The sequence below is a fragment of the Rattus norvegicus genome, chromosome 14 (assembly GCF_021556685.1).
Source record: "Rattus norvegicus strain SHRSP/BbbUtx chromosome 14, alternate assembly SHRSP_T2T, whole genome shotgun sequence".
NCBI classification, from domain to species: Eukaryota; Metazoa; Chordata; class Mammalia; order Rodentia; family Muridae; genus Rattus; species Rattus norvegicus.
This window is the reverse complement of record NC_141547.1, coordinates 31951588-31970269: the sequence shown is the minus strand read 5'-3', so window position 1 is coordinate 31970269 and position 18682 is coordinate 31951588. Positions and strand designations below refer to the sequence as shown.

At 44.4% G+C, this 18682-nt stretch overlaps 1 protein-coding gene across 5 annotated transcripts in view; it reads left to right on the top strand.

Moving 5' to 3' along the window:
- Positions 1 to 18682, top strand: part of Cep135 (centrosomal protein 135) — a 65121-nt gene that overhangs the window by 7658 nt on the left and 38781 nt on the right. For 3 of the 5 annotated variants that reach the window (NM_001398887.1, XM_087582981.1, XM_087582982.1), the window contains 6 exon segments: positions 942 to 1026; positions 5093 to 5221; positions 6822 to 7037; positions 10521 to 10586; positions 13284 to 13422; positions 15559 to 15782. In NM_001398887.1, the coding sequence (NP_001385816.1) occupies positions 942 to 1026; positions 5093 to 5221; positions 6822 to 7037; positions 10521 to 10586; positions 13284 to 13422; positions 15559 to 15782 (859 nt within the window). 5 annotated transcript variants of the gene reach the window in all.

The following is an 18682-nucleotide window of genomic DNA, read 5'->3' as shown; positions in this document are numbered from 1 at the left end:
GAGCTTTTCAAGCAGTCGTAATATCCAAAAGAGCATTGGTTGAGTCATTTAGTCTCTCCTAGTATCTATATGGCTACCTTGACCTTTTGTGGTCTGCTCATCTGTTCAAGGTCCAATCAGACCGCCTGGTGTTATTATTTAGAGAACTGTTTACACTGTAGAAGTGCCATCAGCCTGTGAAACGGTGGGCTGTTTTATTGTATGCTTTGGTGTGCACACACATTGTTTGCACGCCGTCTCTTCTGCATTGGTGCTGCAAGCCTTCATGCGTGCTCTTATTCTTAGAGTAGTAGTCACTGTTGGCTTCGGTAAGGGTTGGGATGAGCTCTCTGCTACCTCCTTACTGTAGTGCCTGCTCAGTTTCTCTTCAAAGTACATGTGCTTCAGACTTTCCCACCCAAAGGGGGTTATGCCGTACCAAGCTGACAGGAGCCATGTAGAATTCAGATTATTTGGACAAAGTCTTGATTCTGTTAGAACTTAGAGGTTTTAGGAAAAGTAGGCTTTGCTGGAGTCACTTAGAACACTGCGGTTTTCTCAGTTCTTTTTTCTCCAGAAGTATAAAGTAGTTTATTAGGCAACACAGGGTTGGTTAGGGTCAGAAAACACCCTTATTTCATTTAGTGATGTTGTGAATTTTGAACCGGATTTTCCGTTTCCTGAACCTAAAAATGGTAGCTGTACCTCAGAGTTGTTCCGAGGACCCAGTGAGGCAGTGAGCTGTTCTACTGCGTGATGCATGTGGGCTTCACGTCACTCAGTGTTGACTTCTGCTCCTGTGGCATTAGCTCTCCAGGTGATGCATTCACGCCGAGGCACTGTCCCTTGAGCACAGCCCTGGGTCCCTCCTACAGCAGCATCGCGTTGATGGTCCATGTGGTGTCTTGTCTCGTAACCAAAGTCCCTGTTACACTGGCTGACATTGGTCCTCCGTGTTTCAGGATTCAGGAGCTGCAGGAGGAAGTGCACCAGCTGCAAGAGAAACTAGCGCAGATGGAGAAAGGAGTGCAGGACTACAGCAGGCAGGTGGGGCTGTCTTCATGTCTCCTTTGTGGCTCTGGGCTGAGATGTGTGCGCTCTGATGGAGCGTGACTAGAGTAGCCTTTATTTGATGTTACACATTCCTAGTTTCAAGCTAGCCTTTTTCCTTTCCAAAAAGCTTGTTCGTTGAGTTAATAGGTGGAGTAGCTCTACGGTGCCTGGTCCATTCCCTTCTTACTCACTGAGGTGAGCCGTAATTTTAGTTTTAGTCTTTCATTGATTTAAAGTATCTCCCTAAATAAAAAAATTTCCTCAAATAAAAATTAGAAGTATGTAACTATGTTCATTTCGAGAATAATTTATTATAGAATGGCAACATACTTTTATACTTCTATTTGTTAGGAGGGCCAACAAGATGGCTCAGTGGGCAGAGGTGCTTGCCGCCAGGCCTGATGCCCCGAGTTCGATCTCCAGGACCCACATGGTGGAGGGGGAGAACTGACCCATAAAAGTTGTCCTGTGGGGCTGGGGATTTAGCTCAGTGGTAGAGCGCTTACCTAGGAAGCGCAAGGCACTGGGTTCGGTCCCCAGCTCAGAAAAAAAGAACCAAAAAAAAAAAAAAAAAAAGTTGTCCTGTGACCTCCATTTATGAGGGGCACACACAGAATATATAAATAAATCATTTTTTAAAACAAAAAGGAAATAATTGTATTATTATTATTTTATTTAATATTTACTTGGAATATAAATTTTTGAGAGCTCTTCTGGGCTCCTGGAAGTATTGCAGCGCGACACAGGTGTCCAAGAAGTGAGAGCTCAACAGGTGCCACATTAGATCATAGCTACAGTGAGCTGGACTCTTGTCTTCGTGTGGGTGTCTTTTTTTATTATTGATTCATTTATTTACATTCCAAATGTTGCAGTGTTGCCCACTTCCTGGTCCCCCCTCCAAGGATTCTTCACCCACTTCCCCCTCCCCTTTGCCTCTGAGAGAGTGCTCCTCCCCCACCCCCACCCTCACCCACTCACTCACCCCCCAGCTTACCCCACGCCCCCATCCCTGTTCCCTGGGGCATCAAGTCTCTGCACGATTAAGCACATCCTCTCTACACTGAGACCAGACAGGGCAGTCCACTACTACTTATGTCCCAGGGCCATCGACCAGCCCATGTCTGCTCTTGATTGGTGGCTTAGTCTCTGGGAGCTCCCAGGGATCCAGGTTAGTTGTCACTGTTGGTCTTCCTGTGGGGTTACCATTCCCTTCAGCTCCTCAGTCATTTCCCTTAACTCTTTCATGAGGGTCTCCATCCTCAGTATCTGAATCTGTCTCAGTCAGTTGCTGGTAGCATTTCTCATGAGGACAGCCATGCTGGGCTGCTGTCTGTAAGCACAACATGGCATCAGTAATAGTGTCAGGGTTTAGTGTCTGCACATGGGATGGATCCCAAGTTGGGACGGTCACTTGGTGGCCTTTTCTTCAGTCTCTGCTCTATTTCTGACCTTGTATTTCTTTTAGTAAGGAAAAATTCTCGGTCAAAAATTTTGAAGGTAGAGGTGGCCCCATCCCTCCACTGGGGTCCTGTCTGTCTCCTGGAGGTAGGCTCTTCAGGTTCTGTCACCGCACTATTGGGCATTTCAGCTAGTTCACTACTGGGCATGTGGGCCTCTCACATTCCAGTTCTCTGGGACTCTCTAGAGGTCCCCCCGCCCCCAACCCGTGCAACTGCATATGTCCATCCATCCTGACCTCTCGGACTTCTCTCCTGTCTCCTCCCACACCTGATCCTGCCTCCCCTTCTTCTCCCCTTCCTCTCCTCTCCTATCCAGGTCCCTCCATCTCCCCTTCTAAATGGGACTGACGCATCCTCACTTGGGCCTTCCTTCTTGATAAGCTTCCTACTTCTGGGAGTTGTGTCATGGGTATCTGAACTTTTTGGCTAATATCCACTTTCAGTGAGTACATATCATACATGTCCTTTTGGATCTAGATTACCTCACTCCGGATGACATTTTCTAGTCCCATCCATTTGGCTGCAAACTGTATGACTTGTTTGACCAGCATACTTTGTTTCTTACTGTGCTCACTGGAGTTTAAACTTGTTAACATGTTTCTTGTGTATATGGCTGTATTTTTGTTTTTTGTAGAATCTGTACATATAATTCTATATGTACCTAATATGTTAGTATAACCGTTAGTTTGCAAAGTACTTTGAAAATTTGTTTGCATTAGAAAGAATTTAAAGGAAATTTAATATCATCAAACAAAAAAAAAAAAAAAAAACCAGAAACACTTTTGTGAAGACAGTAAAAGCAGTGTTTCTTGACCCACAGGTCGTGACCCCTTGGGGGTCACATATCAGATATCCTGCATATCAGATATTTGTGCTACAATTCATAACAGTAGCAGAATTACATCTATGGTGTAGCAACACACTGATTTGATGGCTTGGGCCACCACCCATGAGGAGTTGTACTATAAAGAGTCAGAGCCTTAGGAAGGGTGAGGACCACTGCACTGAAGTACCGGGTACTTACCCTGAAGTACCGGGTACTTACCCTGAAGTACCGGGTACTTACCCTGAGCTGTAGCAAGCAAGGGAAGGTGCTGGGCTCGACTCTCAACATAGCAAAAACTGACCAAAAATGCACAAATTGGATGTTGTTGTTCTTTTTCAGTTTGTAACCTGATTTCCCCCAAGAACTTTATACAAATAAAAACCCAAACACCGCCATCTCTCTGAGGTGAAGGGAGCAGAGGATGTGCTCTGCCCTTCTGATTCAAAGCACCATTGACTGTCTCTGCATCCTAGTCGAGTCCTCTCTGCTATTGATTCTTTTTGCTTGAGTTTGCTTTTCTCAGAACTTATTCCAGATTGCGAGAGCCAGTTCTCTGAGCCAGGGGTTCAGCTCAGCGGTGGCACTAACTGAGCATGCTCAAAGCCCTGGACGGAAAGCAATACCAGCACATACTAGCACCCCTGTATTCTGCTGTCCCCAACCTCTCCTGACACCGCCTTCTCAGGCTGTTTCCTTGTTTCAGCTTCCTGTTTGTACCGTTAGTAATATTTGTACTCAGGGTCTCCTAAGGCTTAGTGGGCAGGGATTCTTCTGGCTCAGTGCTCAACCTCGCACATTCAGTCCAGTCATGCTGAGCCATTTCTGCTGCCTCAGATGTTTCCCATGATTCTGTGCTTTGGTGCATCCTGCCTGGGGCATCCTTTCTCTTGTTACAGCATTGCTATAACCTTGTATGGACATTCTGTATGGACATATTTAGCACAGCCTTTGGTGTGTGACAGGCACAGAATGCAGAGTGGGTTGCTGTGTCCCTTTAACTGCTGATGCTGTCAGCACAGCATTGCCTTCACTCTTCCTGTTTGCCAGCCACTGTCCCGATGCTTGCTGGCTTTCCCTGTTAAGCTCTCTGTTCCTCAAAGTCCGAGTTCATTGTCTCATTCGTCCTTACACCGACCACTGTGTGTCCAGAATTATTGAGCTGAATTGTTTTCCCCCCTCTGTTTTTGGAGAAAAGAAAACAAAAAAAGCGTGTGTGCCTTCATGCATTTTTTTCCCCAGTTCTTTCACGTGAATTAGTGTTAGCATATGGTTAATACTGGTCCTTTGATTAAATGTAAATACTAATTAATTCACCCTATTTTTTGTGTCCTTTTAAGTACTGAGTTAGATAGCAACTCCGTTTTCAGTCTTTCCCTTTTGTTCACTTATTCATTCATCCTGCCGAGCACCACAGCCTTACTCCAGTACCTGAACGTGTGTGTAGTCTGCCAAGACATAGCTCTTCATATAAACAATTGCCTAATTTTAAAGGAGAGAAACAAACTAAACATTCAATTAGATTCAGTTGTATACTGGCGTGCTATGTTGGTACTGTTAACATTGCCCTGCTCTGTGCTTATACGCATGTGCATTCCAGTATAAATGGTGCCCGCTGTGAGCACGGCCGGGATGTGAGCACGGCCGGGATGTGAGCACGGCCGGGATGTGAGCACGGCCGGGATGTGAGCATGGCGGTGTCTGAATGATGCATAGAGTTAAAGATTTGCTTTGTAACCAGACTTTATCAGCTGAGCGCACAACTTTCTGTTCTCAGATCGAACTAAGAGAACGAGAAATAGAGCGACTGTCCGTTGCTGTGGATGGCGGCCGTTCCCCTGACATCCTGTCTCTGGAGACTAGAAATAAAACCAACGAGAAGCTTATTGCTCAGTTAAATATCCAGGTACTGGCTCTTAGGCTTGTTTCATACAGTGTGTAAACTAGGTTTTTATAGTATCTGTGGGTTCGTAAAGTGACAGGCTTGTTCACTGAAATATTAGTTATAAGATAATTTTTGTTAGTTTGTTTATTTCGAGACAAGGTCTCACTGTATAACCTTGGCTTCCCTGAAACCCTCTCTGTAGACGAGGCTGGCATTGAACTCACAGAGATCTGACTGTCTCTTCCTCCCGAGTGCTGGAATTAAAGGTGTGTGCCACTATGCCTGCCTCTGGAGGGTTTCTGATAGAGCCGGAGTGTGTAGAAATAGGGTAGCTTTAGAGAAATCAGAGGGCAGCACCTAAGATAGGCCTAATGTGACAAGGCCGTTACCCCGGCAGTGCCTTCAGTTTCCCCTTAAAACAAAACAGAACAAAACGCTATGAATAAGGGAAGTGTGCGAATAGTAACTGTGCTCGGGAGGGAGAGACAGGAAGATCAGTCATGGCCAGCCTCAGCCCTGTAGTAAATTCTAGACTACCACAAGTTACCTGAGACTCTATCTTAAAAGACCAAAACAATGAAATATATAAAAATAGAAAACACAAACAATATTTTAAAATATATTTTCAAAACTTATTTTTGTGTATTGGAGAATTCTTGATGGCTCTGTATTTTTAAAACCTTAATGACTTTTATAGTGTAAAAGGTGATTTTAAGGTATACATATATATTCTATATGTCATAGATTATATGTACTGGCCATAATATATGCTAAATATCTTTCATATTTTACATACATATTATATATCATATCCTAATATGTAATCTATTAATGCATTAAGCATGTAGCTTTGTAATAAAATGCTGTGTATGCAAAACCCAAGCCCAGTCCTCGCTTCTGCCTTTTCATTCTCAGATCAAAGCAAGGGGCAAGGAAGCACAAGCCTTCTGTGTCACCTGTGCGTAGCTGGGTGGAGTGTGTCACCTGTGTGTAGCTGGGTGGAGTGTGTCACCTGTGCGTAGCTGGGTAGAGTGTGCTCAAAGCATATAGAGTAGCACTCAAATACTGCTCTCCAATGGGGATGTGGATCCAGACAGAGGGAATTAATTGTAGATAATGTATTTACCCGTAGATCCAAAGTTTCATTTCAGCATAGAATACATTTGCTTTTCTAAAATCATAAAACAAACAAAACCCCAGGACAGTGACCCTTCGTGTGTTTTCCGTTTATCTCGCGTCTCAGCTTAGACTGGCCATCCTTCAGGTCTGGCAGCTACACCTAGATGCCAGTAGCTATGGTACTGGACAGCACATGCTAATCTCATCCTGACAGTACTGTCTTACTCTTAAAGCTCTGTTGGGAACCCGTTCACACAAAGTTCTTATCCTTTCCATTGTATTTGAAAACCAACGCCAGTGAACGTGTATTTCTATTAAAGTTACATTGTGAGTTTTGGCAAAAAAAAAAAAAATAGTATTTAGGGATGCACATACAAAAATAGCTAGATTTAGCTTCAGCGCCGTTTAATATAGTGTTTAGAGCCTCTGGTTTGAAGAGTCAGAGTTTTGGATAGTTTTTCAATTCATGTGCCTAATCACAATGATTATAACTTGCATTTAGGTTGACTTCCTTCAACAAGCTAATAAGGAACTGGAGAGGCGTATCCAAGAGCTCATGGAGACCAAGGCGACAGTGACAACTGAGGTTGTGAACCTAAGCAACAGAAACGAAAAGCTCTGCCAGGAACTAACAGAAATCGACCAGATGGCCCAGCAGCTGGAAAGGCACAAGGAACAAGTGCTGGAGACGGCAGACAGGGAGCTCGGGGAGGCAAAGGTGACAATGCCGATGCCCGGCCTGGGCTGTGACCGCAGCACAAAGCTGGGCTAGGGAGAGCTGGGCTGGCTTTGGGGTTTGCTCAGTGGGAGTCTGTTTCTGCCTTTCATAATCTAAGGGATTTTGTTTGTTTTGGGTTTTTTATTTGTTTTTTCGAGACAGTCCTGGAACTTGCTCTGAACCCAGAGATCTGCCAGCTTCTGCCTCTGGGATTAAAGGTGTGCACCACCACGCCTGGATTTTTTTTTTTTTTTAATTTTATTTATATTTTATGTATGTATACCTGCAGGCCAGTAGAGGGCATCAAACTTTATTATACATGGTTGTGAGTCACCCAGTGGTTGCTGGGAATTGAGCTCAGAACCTCTAGAAGAGTAGTCAGTGCTCTTAAGGGCTACTCTACTCTATCCCCAGTAATTCAAGATTTCCTTAGCATTATTTCCACCCTCTAAAACATTGCCTCTGTTTCAGTTGGTTTAGTTCTCCTGAAGCATGCTTGTTCATAGAATAAATGTCTAGACTCTGTCCTGTTTTCCTCCATAGTTTCCACCCCTGTCCTTTCATCTCTGAAGTCTGTCCTCTTGTCAGATTTAACTCAGGAATCCTTGAAAGATTATATTTGCATGTGTGTATGTGTGCATATCATGTGTGTGCATGTGTGTGTCTATATTCATATGTGTAGACTTGCCTATATGCATTAGGGAACATGCTTACCTGTGAGCAAGTGTGGAGACCTGAAGCTGACACTGGCCATCTGCCTCCTCGGTCACTGTTTATTTATTGGGGCTGGTTCTGTTCCCGAGCTCCGAGCTCACTGACTCAGCTTGTCTAGTGTGTGAGCTGGCCCTGTGGACCCTATCTCAGACTCTCCAGTCAGCCACGTCAGCCCAGCTTTCACAGGGCTTCTCAGGATCCCAACTCTGGTCATTAAGCCAGCACAGTTTGCACTTTATCATCTGAGACATCTCTCCAACCCCCAAAGGCATTTAAAAACATTTTACATGTATATTTTATAGTTGGTAACTACCATTCTTCATCTATCTGCTTAAAAAGATGCATAGGGTGAAATTTCCTGATTATAGTGTTAATCTCTTAAAGCAAGTTTACTGTTATTTAAAATGTAACAGTGAGTCCAAATGACCTTTTCTCCTTGAAAGTCTTGCAAAATTGTACCCCATTTTAACACCTTATACTTGCTGCCCTTTTTATGATCAGTGTACCATACTGTCCTAGAATAAAAGAACATGGATGAATTGAATTTTTTCTTTTAAGTCTTTGACTCTAAAGTTCAAAGTGTCATAATATTCCTCCACATGGTATTATCATTACCATTGTTAGTAATTGCTAGGTCAAAGGGACAGATAGTTCACAGTACTTGTAAGTATTTTTGTTTTTCCAGGCCAGGTTTCTTTTCTTTTTTTTTTTTTGGAGCTGGGGACCGAACCCAGGGCCTTGCGCTTGCTAGGCAAGCGCTCTACCACTGAGCCAAACCCCCAACCCTTGTAAGTATTTTTAAAGTAAATTTGTATTTTAAATATATCCCAATGAAATGTAATGGGAGAAAAATAAAACCTTCAGCCAGCTCCAGCCTGGCCTTAAATGATCTATGTATCTGACACTTCAAAGGGTTTTTTAAAATCTTGAAATAGTGTGCTTTTAAACCACAAATGAAATTTCTTTGAAGCAGAGTGCTAACAGCAGTTAGGAAAGGGAGAGTAAGAGTAGAGAACTCACACATACCTAGACCACAGGCAGGGTCTTGAGCAGGTCATCTTTAAGGAGCACTGTGTGTAAATTAAGTAACGAGATGCCAGTCTTTAAAAGCTGGGAAGATGCTGCCCAATGGTAGAACACTTTCTAGTGGGTCTATGCACCTGGGCTCTCTCTCCAGTACCACAGTTCAAAGCAGAACTGGTTGTGCCCTCCAGCTTGGTATCGTGCTTGGGAACTCTTCCTGTCCAGAGTAGATAGATCCATTGTGAAGCCCACTGTCTGCATCACTGCATTTGTGTTAAGTGATGTTACTCCATAGCTAGTGAAAGAGAAGGACACTATATCAACATAATACAGCTATTAATAAAAAGCCCACAACAAACACACTCAGTGTTGAAAGACTAAAATCCTTTACTCTAGAATCAGGAGTAAGTCTAGGATACGTTCATTATTTCTGTTTAGCATCGTCCTGAGCCAGAAGCAGAGGCACACACCTAGAAATCCCAGCATTTGCAGGGACTGAAGCAGGAAGACTGTGTTTTAGGCTAACCTGAGATACTTTGTGAACCGTATCTTGATAAAATTAAACTAAACTAAAACACAGTACTGGAAATCCTCAGCAATTAGACACAAACAATAAAACAGAATAAAAGAGTGACAATTCTTTGATCATATGTGACATGATCTTAATTGTGGAAAATCCAAAGATTTGTACACAATGAAATAGAATAAACAAGTTAAAAAAATTGCATGTTAACACAACACACACACACACACACACACACACACACACACACACACACACCAGATGCTAAGTATATACTACGTATAAAAAGAAAATCTAACAATGAAATTAGTAAATCCTATTTGTAACCAAATCAGGAAGAATGCAGTTAACCAGTGAGGTAGAAACTTAAGATACAACAGAACACTAGTGACAACTGAAGGATGTGTACGTGGAAAGGCGTCCTGTGTTCCCGTGAGTGTGGCTTAGGAGACCCGTGTTGTAATACAGTCTGTGCATTCAGCTCAGGTCCTATCAGAATGCAGTGCCAGTTTTTGCAAAAGTAGAAAATTCTATGGACTCTCAAGGGACAGCCAAACAGTCTTGGGAGAAGACTTTGGAAGAAGCGGATTAGGATGTCACCCCGTTAGCAGAGTGCTCGCCTCACATGCCTGCGGCCTTGGTTCTGATCTTCAGATCCGGGCTGCTGGGTTGGGGTGTGTAACGCATGTAGTTTTGGTTCTGCCTTTCTGCTTTTAGTGTATTGCAATGCACCTCTGTTCTTTCCACTCTCCGCTCTCTACTCCTTTCTGTATCTTCTGTGTTTTCGCATGCAATGTATTGAATGTGGCGCTTCATGGCCTGTTGACAGGGCCCACAGATGTCAACTTGAAGCAACAATAGATGGTTGTGGGATCCCAGTATTGCTGTCTTGGTTGTAGTGTGAGCAATCGAGGTTGGTAAGAGCAGACTGAGAGCAGGGAGAGCATGGTTAGGAATTGACTGTCATCATTCCCAACACAAGGATCGAGAAGGGAGAGATGGTTCTTGATAAGTGAGTTCTCACAAGCACTGAGTACTAAACCACAGTATTAAACAGGTGCCTCATCCAAGCTTATTCTCTGTTCATTGGGGCTGGGTATTGGGTTCAAGTCCCAGACCTTATGGATCGGGAAAATGCAAACCAGCGCTCTCATCTGGGATGCCATAGTGGCCGGATAGTCTTAGGGTCTTAGATACTTACCTAACAGGCTTTTTATTCCTAGAAAGAGATTAAAAGAAACCTCTCTGAAATGCGGAACCTTGAGGAAAAAATGTCAAAACTGCAATGGGTAAGTTGATGACACACTGTTGCCAGTGTTTTCAATGCTGAATCGATGCTTTGTTTCATAGGTCTATTGAGATAAAATGTGTATGCACAATATTCAGTCGTTTTAGTGGACCTTGTGGTTTTACCACAGTCACAGAGCTGTACAACCATCACCACCAAGCCCAGAACACTCATCATTCTGAAAAGAAATCTCATTCCCATGAGCAGTCACCCTTCTGCTTAGTTCCTGACAGCCGCTCACCTACCGTCAGGGTCTAGAGTTCTCCTGACCATTTGTGTAAATGAATGATGAAGCCTATGTTCTTTTGCATCAGGCTTCTTTCATTGAGGGTGTTGTCATGCTCTGTGAGGGTGCAGCATGGATGGGAACTCCATTCCTTTCTATAGCTGAGTATACATGGTCCACAGTGTGATTATGCAATTCCATACTGTTTCTCTAACCATTCACAGTGCAGGTTTGTAAGTAGAACTGAAAATTTGAGAGCCCTGCTATCAATTCTATATCCCTCTAGCTATAGTTTCTCTGATTGCTACAGTAACATCATAACTGGTAGTTATTTATTTGTTGACTGTTATAAAAGTACTCTTTGCAATTGCTTTGGTGTACTTTAAGTGACTTTCATAGTCACAGTGCTTGACCCTATGCCTTTTTAGTGAGAAAGCTAGGCTTCATGCCAAGAGACCTCTTGATACAGAGACTGCGTGGAATTAGCAGGTGCCTTACAAGTTAAAACTGATGGTCACTTGGGGGGTGAGGGTCGGGGGCTCTCTTCAGTGTGATAACTTGCTATGTCAGAAGTGTTTCTGCAAGATTAGAAACAGAGACCAACAAAGATGACTTGCATTCTTCGTTATGTGTAGTCTAAGCTGCTGTATTTGGGATGCCTACATTTCTGTGTTACGGTAGCATGCATTCACTATTCGTGCACATAGTATGGACAGCACATGATAACTGGCTTCTTTCTTCCTCTCTCCCTCCCTCCATCCTACTGTCCCTCCCTCCCACTCTTCCTCCCTCTCTCCCTTCCTCCCCCACCTCCCTCCCTTCCTCTCTTCTTCCTTCCTTCCTTTCCGAGACAGGGATTCTCTGTGTAACAGTCCTGGCTGTCCTGGAACTCCATTTGTAGACCAGGCTAGTCTGGGATTCACAGAGATCCACCTGCCTCTGCCTCCCAAGTGCTGGGAATAAAGACATGTGCCACCACTGCCCAGTGATAGTGGCTTCTTTATAAGTTGAGCTCAGCAAGTCTTGACTCTGACGTTGAGTAACTGTGTCAACTAAGCCTGCGGAAGGAGCTTACTCTCGAGTCCTGTAACGGCAAAGGAGGTGTTGCTGAGGTGTTCTTTGGAACATGGCCTCTGTGAGCCACAGGGTGTGTTTGCTGCTGTTCACTAATGCCTGACATTGTGAGAGCTGAGGATGATTGACAGGGCTGTCTCAGACCCATGAGATCGTCAGTGATGCTAGCTGACACTCACATCCAGGAGTCTCTTATATTTCCTGTTAGTATTTCTGCAGTGTGTGTGTTTCAGAGATAACAGGGATGTTGTTCGCTAATGTTCACTAAGCCCTTGCCATGGCGGAGACAGTGACTATGTCCCTGGTCTGTTCTGCTGCCTCTGGAAGCATAGGCGTGAGTAAGTCATGTTGTACATATTCATTTAGAGAGAAGTCGGGTAAATACTAAACAAATGAGTTCCACTTTCCACAGAGGAGCGTCTGTTAGCATCTGGGCTCCATGGTGCATTTGGTTTTTTTTTCCTTTATTTGTTTACTTTCTTTTAAGTTTTTTTACATGCAGTGTATTTTGATCATACTTTTTCTCCACCAGTTCCTCCCAGATCTACCCAATTTCCATATGCATTCTCCTCTCAAAACAGAAGCAGAGGTCAAAACAAAAAACAAACAAACAAAAAAAACCAGTAAGACAAAAAACAAAACAAAACACTAAACCAAAACAAAAAGCACAGACAAAACCATGGAGTCCGTTTCATGTTGGCCAACTTCTGGGCCTGGGGCCTGCCCTGGAGTGTGGTTAATATACAGAGTCACACTCCATTGGAGAAAACTGAGTTCCCTTTCCCTGCAGGTGTAAAATGGAGACAGCTTCTTGCTTCTCTGCTGTCACCCTGTCTGCCTTGAACCTGTACAAGCCCTGTGCACTCAGCCACAGTCCCCGAGTGTGTCAGTCCTGTGGTGTCTGAAGTCTCTGTTGCTTGCAGTCATCCACCATCTTTGGCTCCTACACTCTACCACATGATCCTTGAGGGCGGGCTTGATAAACACATCCCATGCAGAACCGAGTACTCAAGTCGCTCACTCTCCACACACTGCCCACTATGGGTCTCAGTGTTAGTTCCCATCTACTCTGAGAAAGAAGCCTCTCTGATGAAGGCTAAGACTGGCAGTGGTCTGAGTCCCAGCACAGTGTGACAGCTGTGGGTCCTTGTATAGTACATTTGTCACTAAAAGTATATGCACACATGCACACACACGTGCACACATATGTGAATATACTGGTATAGATAGACAGACAGATAGATAGATAGATAGATAGATAGATAGATAGATAGATAGATAGATAGATAGATATAGACAGACAGATATATGCTTATAAAAATATCCATTTTACCTGTAATTGCTACAATGGTTAATAAAGTTATTAGAATATTCAATTATAGAATGAACATTTTGCAGGAATTAGATGTAAGCAATAAGGAGAAGGAGAGACTGAATGGTGAACTACTTTTAAAGTCAGACCTGGAGACGGTTGTTCATCAGCTTGAACAAGAAAAGCAAAGACTTAACAAAAAACTGCAGAGTTTTGCAGTCACAGGTAAGATGCTGTGTTTATTAGTAGATGAGCTTTTGTGCGTCTGTTAACAACCATTTGTCGAACACTGACTGTGAAACCCAGACGATGCTGGGCAGTGTGGACATAGTGGGAACCCCCTCCCCGGTACTTTGAGATGGAAATGTATGCTCCTTTGAGACAGACCAAGATGAAATGGCAGAAAATCATTCAGTTCAGAGTCTTTACGGACTGTTGTATTGCCTTAAAATCTGCCCCCAGTGTCCCTGTTTGACCACCCACTACTCTGGAGTTCCTCGTTCCATCCCAAGAGGCCTGTCCTCCCTTCAGCAGCAGGTCTGCCCTTCCACGTGCTCCCTCACGGAGCAACGAGTGCTCCTTACCTGGCAGCTTTTACTCCTGCATTAACCACGGTTGCCCCATCCTTCTCTCTTTCCTACTTTCTTCTGCTCCCCCTGACCATTTCTTCCTGGCATGGAATGGTCAGGTCATGGCTTTCCTAATGTCTGGGACTGTTAGTCGCATCTAGTGGACTGTGTATCTGCTGAAGAAATGAAGAGAAGATGGCAGTACATCAGATAGAACAACTTTATTTTTCAATCCTTTTTTACAGTACAGTACATCCCCAACCCCTTCTCCAAGAGGATGTCCCCATCCCCACCCCACCAGACCTCCCCACTCCCTGGGGCCTCAAGCCTCTCGAAGGTTAGGCGCATCTTCTCTCACTGAGGCCAGACCTGGAGTCCTCTGCTGTATATGTGTGGGGGCCTCATATCAGCTGGTGTTTGCTGCCTGGTTGGTGATCCAGGGTCTGAGAAATCTTGGGGGTCCAGGTTAATTGAGACTGCTGGTCCTCTACAGGGTCCTCCAGCTTTTCCCTAATTCAATCACAGGCTTTCTGGCGTCTGTCCATTGGTTGGGTGTAAGTACCTGCATCCGACTCAGCTGCTTGTTGGGTCTTTCAGGGGACAGCCATGCTAGACTCAGTAATAGTGTCAGGCCTTGGAGCCTCCCCTTCAGCTCTTAAGTCAGTGTCTGTCTGTTTCATGAGGCTGAACTCTGAAGTTGCTAGTATTATCTTCAGTCTAGATCATGGAAAAGTACCTTGTCAGGTGGATTGGACACAGTGGTGTGGTCTCACAGCCCCAGGCACTTGACAGGGCCCATTCGAACCTGGACTTTGAGTCTTCACAGTGTAGCGACATCTGCCTCAAAAATAACAGCAGGAAAAACTAGTAATCGTGTTTATTGAAAGAACACTGTGAGTTGGTTTGGGTTTTTTGTGTGTTAAATCCGAGGTCAGTGACATAGCTTGCTGACAGGCAGGCTTCCTCTCAGAGCTCCTTTAGGGTCTCTGGGACCCCCACCCCCACACACACAGAAATGCATTGTTTCTGTTTATAGTACTAAATAGTATCTGGCTGAGATAACACCAACAGAGAGGGACAGTCACTTGTTGGACATTAATTAACGTTCATGTTTTTCTTGTGTTTTCTTCTCACTCTTCTCAGTATTTGCCCAGTCTGTCAGATCCTTGTGGTTGACACAAGAACAGCTATTTGTTTACCTGACTAGTCCACATTGTATATGCAGGGTTACCAAGGCTAACACTGTAGTTTACCTGACTAGTTCACATGTATATGCAGGGTTACCAAGGCTAACACTGTAGTTTACCTGACTAGTCCACATGTATATGCAGGGTTACCAAGGCTAACACTGTAGTTTACCTGACTAGTCCACATTATATATGCAGGGTTACCAAGGCTAACACTGTAGTTTACCTGACTAGTCCACATTATATATGCAGGGTTACCAAGGCTAACACTGTAGTTTACCTGACTAGTCCACATTATATATTCAGCGTTACCAAGGCTAACACTGTAGTTTACCTGACTAGTCCACATGTATATGCAGGGTTACCAAGGCTAACACTGTAGTTTACCTGACTAGTCCACATTGTATATGCAGGGTTACCAAGGCTAACACTGTAGTTTACCTGACTAGTCCACATTATATATGCAGGGTTACCAAGGCTAACACTGTAGTTTACCTGACTAGTCCACATTATATATGCAGGGTTACCAAGGCTAACACTGTAGTTTACCTGACTAGTCCACATTGTATATGCAGGGTTACTAAGGCTAACACTGTAATCTGCAGAAAGAGAACTGACTCTGGAGGTTGAGAGGATGAGGCTAGAACACGGGATAAAACGTCGAGACAAGTCGCCCTCCCGTCTAGACACATTTCTGAAAGGCATAGAGGACGAGCGCGATTATTACAAGAAAGAGCTGGAGAAACTGCAGCATCTCATCCAGCGAAGATCATGCTCTGTTATTTACTGTGCTCGGGAGAAACCTCCTATAATCAAATGCTCAGAAAAGGTAAGACCTTCTATAAGAGTAATCAGAAGGGTGTGTGTGTGTGTGTGTGTGTGTGTGTGTGTGTGTGTGTGTGTGACAGAGAGAGAGACCTTTTTGCTTTGTTGCTGTATTAAATGAAACATTAACACATTCTTTAAAAAGTCCTAATTTGACTTTTGTTTTATCCTGTAACTTGCAGTGTGGAAACTTGTATTACTAGGGAAACCTCCAAACAATAAAGGATAACGTTCTGATTCCTGTAAATTTAGGTTGAATAGCTAAGCCCTGAGAGGGATGTCGGCTTTCAGAAACTAGGACCCAGAGACTCCCATCACTGTACGCTTCTGCCCTTCCGGAGTTTCTGCTCTGGAACAGTTGTGCTCTGCCTCTGCTCACGGCATAGCTCTGCCCTCACGGCACACACCAAGCCTTGGTGTCCCTCCCCGCTTCGTCGGCTGAGTCGGGAGCATCATGGCTTTCAACTGAGCAAGTCTTCAACAGAACCTTTGTCGTTGGTGTGAGGTATACACCAGAAGTGCAGTTAACTAAGGCACTTAGTTGTTAGCCCTACTGTAACAAGTTGGCTAAAACTGTTCATTTGGAAGATTCGAAAAGAGGTAACCAAGCACATGTACGGCTGTACACAAAAAGTCCAAAGTTCAGAGTCAGCCCGGGCTGCACAGTGAACCCATCTTACAAAAGTGACCTGTGCATCCGTCACATGGTTTCCTTTTGGGTTTTTGCAAATAGGTTTGGTTTTTGTCTTGTTTTGTTTGTTGTCTGTTTTTGAAGCAGGGTACCGAGAGCAGGGTCCAGTGTGTGTTCTGACACTGAGTTCTTTCTCTACATCCGCATGGTGCTTCCTAACTGCATCTGCCAGTGTGTGCGTTACTAAAAGTTGATTCCTGAGAGATTAAAGTCACATGCTCCTAGTTAAGTCCTAATGGTTACCACTCTCTTGCTACTACCAACTGTATTTAGATTGTCCTTTCTCCTTTATCTTAAAGCTTTGGAGCTATAGAAGTCCTAAAGGTTTCTATGACAGGCATTATCTACAGAACAGGTAAAAGGAATGATGCCGGGACGGCCATTAGCTCAGAATCTGTTACCTTCTCCATGGAGACCGTGCATCCATGGTCTAATAGTTGCACGCCTTTTGCTCTGACTTTGCCTTTTAACCGTACCAGCCGATGGCTGTAGTTTGTTGGTCAGTATCAACACTGTGCTATGTGTTATACGCGGGATGAGTTGGTGGGAAAGGCAGTGCAAGCTCATTTATGTTTAATTATGCCCTTATTTCTCAGGAGAACAAGTCACTGGATCGTTCATTTTTATTGTGCAAAAGAATCACAAAATCTACTTGGTGTGCAGTGTTGAGCAGGTGATCCTGTCAACACCGAGTATGTACTCAGTTGCTTGGCTCACAGTGGGAAGTGGCGAGGCGTTGGTGAGGTGAAGGAAGAGTTAGGAGTTGCTTCTCGCACTCCCCTGCGTCGTGGGCAGCTGTGCTAAGCACGTGATTCGAATGAGTGTGGGACCGCTGTGAGCGTGGAGACCTGGGGAGCACACTGCCCACACAAAAGTGGATGTTTTAAGCACTTGTTGGCAAACAACAAAGGCCTCTTTCAAGCTGGATTTGGTACTTGCTGTGGCTGTCAGCTCCCTGCTTCGTGGTAGGCTGTTAGGCAGAGTTTCTTGGAATTATAATAAAAGGGACACTTTTACTGTTAGTGATCACAGCCTCATGGGGAGTGAAGACTTCATGCTTTCTCTTGTCTTCGCTGGCAGCGTCTCCCACGTAACTGCACAAGCACACGGCTTTGGATTGGAAACCTGACACACGTCCCAGCTTCTTGCATCAGCATGTGATAGACCTCAGAGAAGCAGATTCCCTGCAGCCCTAATTCCTCATGGGCAGGCCCAGAAAAATAACCGCACCTTCTTACAGAGATTGGATGAGATGATCACATAAGGATCCTCTAGCAGAGTGTCTAGTTCCCACCTAGAAAATGGTTTCTTCCTTTATTTGCTTGATAGCTTAAAACATCTCTGACCCGCGTAGATGATTCAGCTCAGCGGATATACGCTGTCTGAATGAGACCTGGACTGTAGAGATTATGGCGATGGTTCCTTGCCCACTGTGGTGACTTACATCTGTAATCCCAGTACTGTGGGAGAGGCGAGAGGATTGCCACAAATTGAAGGCCCACCTGCCTGCAAAGCAAAGGCAGGCAGCCAGGGCTATGTAGTGAAACCCGCCTGGAAGTAAGAAGAGGAGTTTTGACATGATGTCGTGCTGGAGCACTGTGCGTGCTGTTTGTCAGTGTGTTGAGAGTAATAGAGTGGAGAAAGGGAGGGAATTAGCACACATTATAGTAATACTAAGGTAAGTACTGCATGTGAGATATATTTACAGAGAAGTGTAGAATCCCAACTCAAGCAGACCGGCCAGGAAACATTCAGGCACCATACCAGGTACTGAACACAAATGACAGCAACGGGCACCTCCTGTGTCTCTCACAGGAGTTCAATTTAGTGAGCACGTTAGAGGCATCATTCAAATTTGAGGTGTATGTTGCCATTGAGCCACACCCTGACTGCTAAATAACTTTAAGATCTCATTTATATTAAGTGCCAATGAAGACTGTTTAGGACCAATCAGAACACTTGGAGTCGGTGACCATCCCTCCCAGTCACTTGAACTTGGACATGGCACAGATAGCCCTTACGTGGGTTGAATCTGGAGCAACTGGGGCTATTGTACATGAGAAGTTGACCTTAATGGTCAGTCATGGAAGACAGGTACACACATACCTCTGGACCCTCCTTGGCAGAGAGTTATAACCTAATGACTGAAAACTTACCATGTGTCAGAATGACGTGGAAGCTTGACAAAATGTCCTATACCCTGCGCCCAAAGA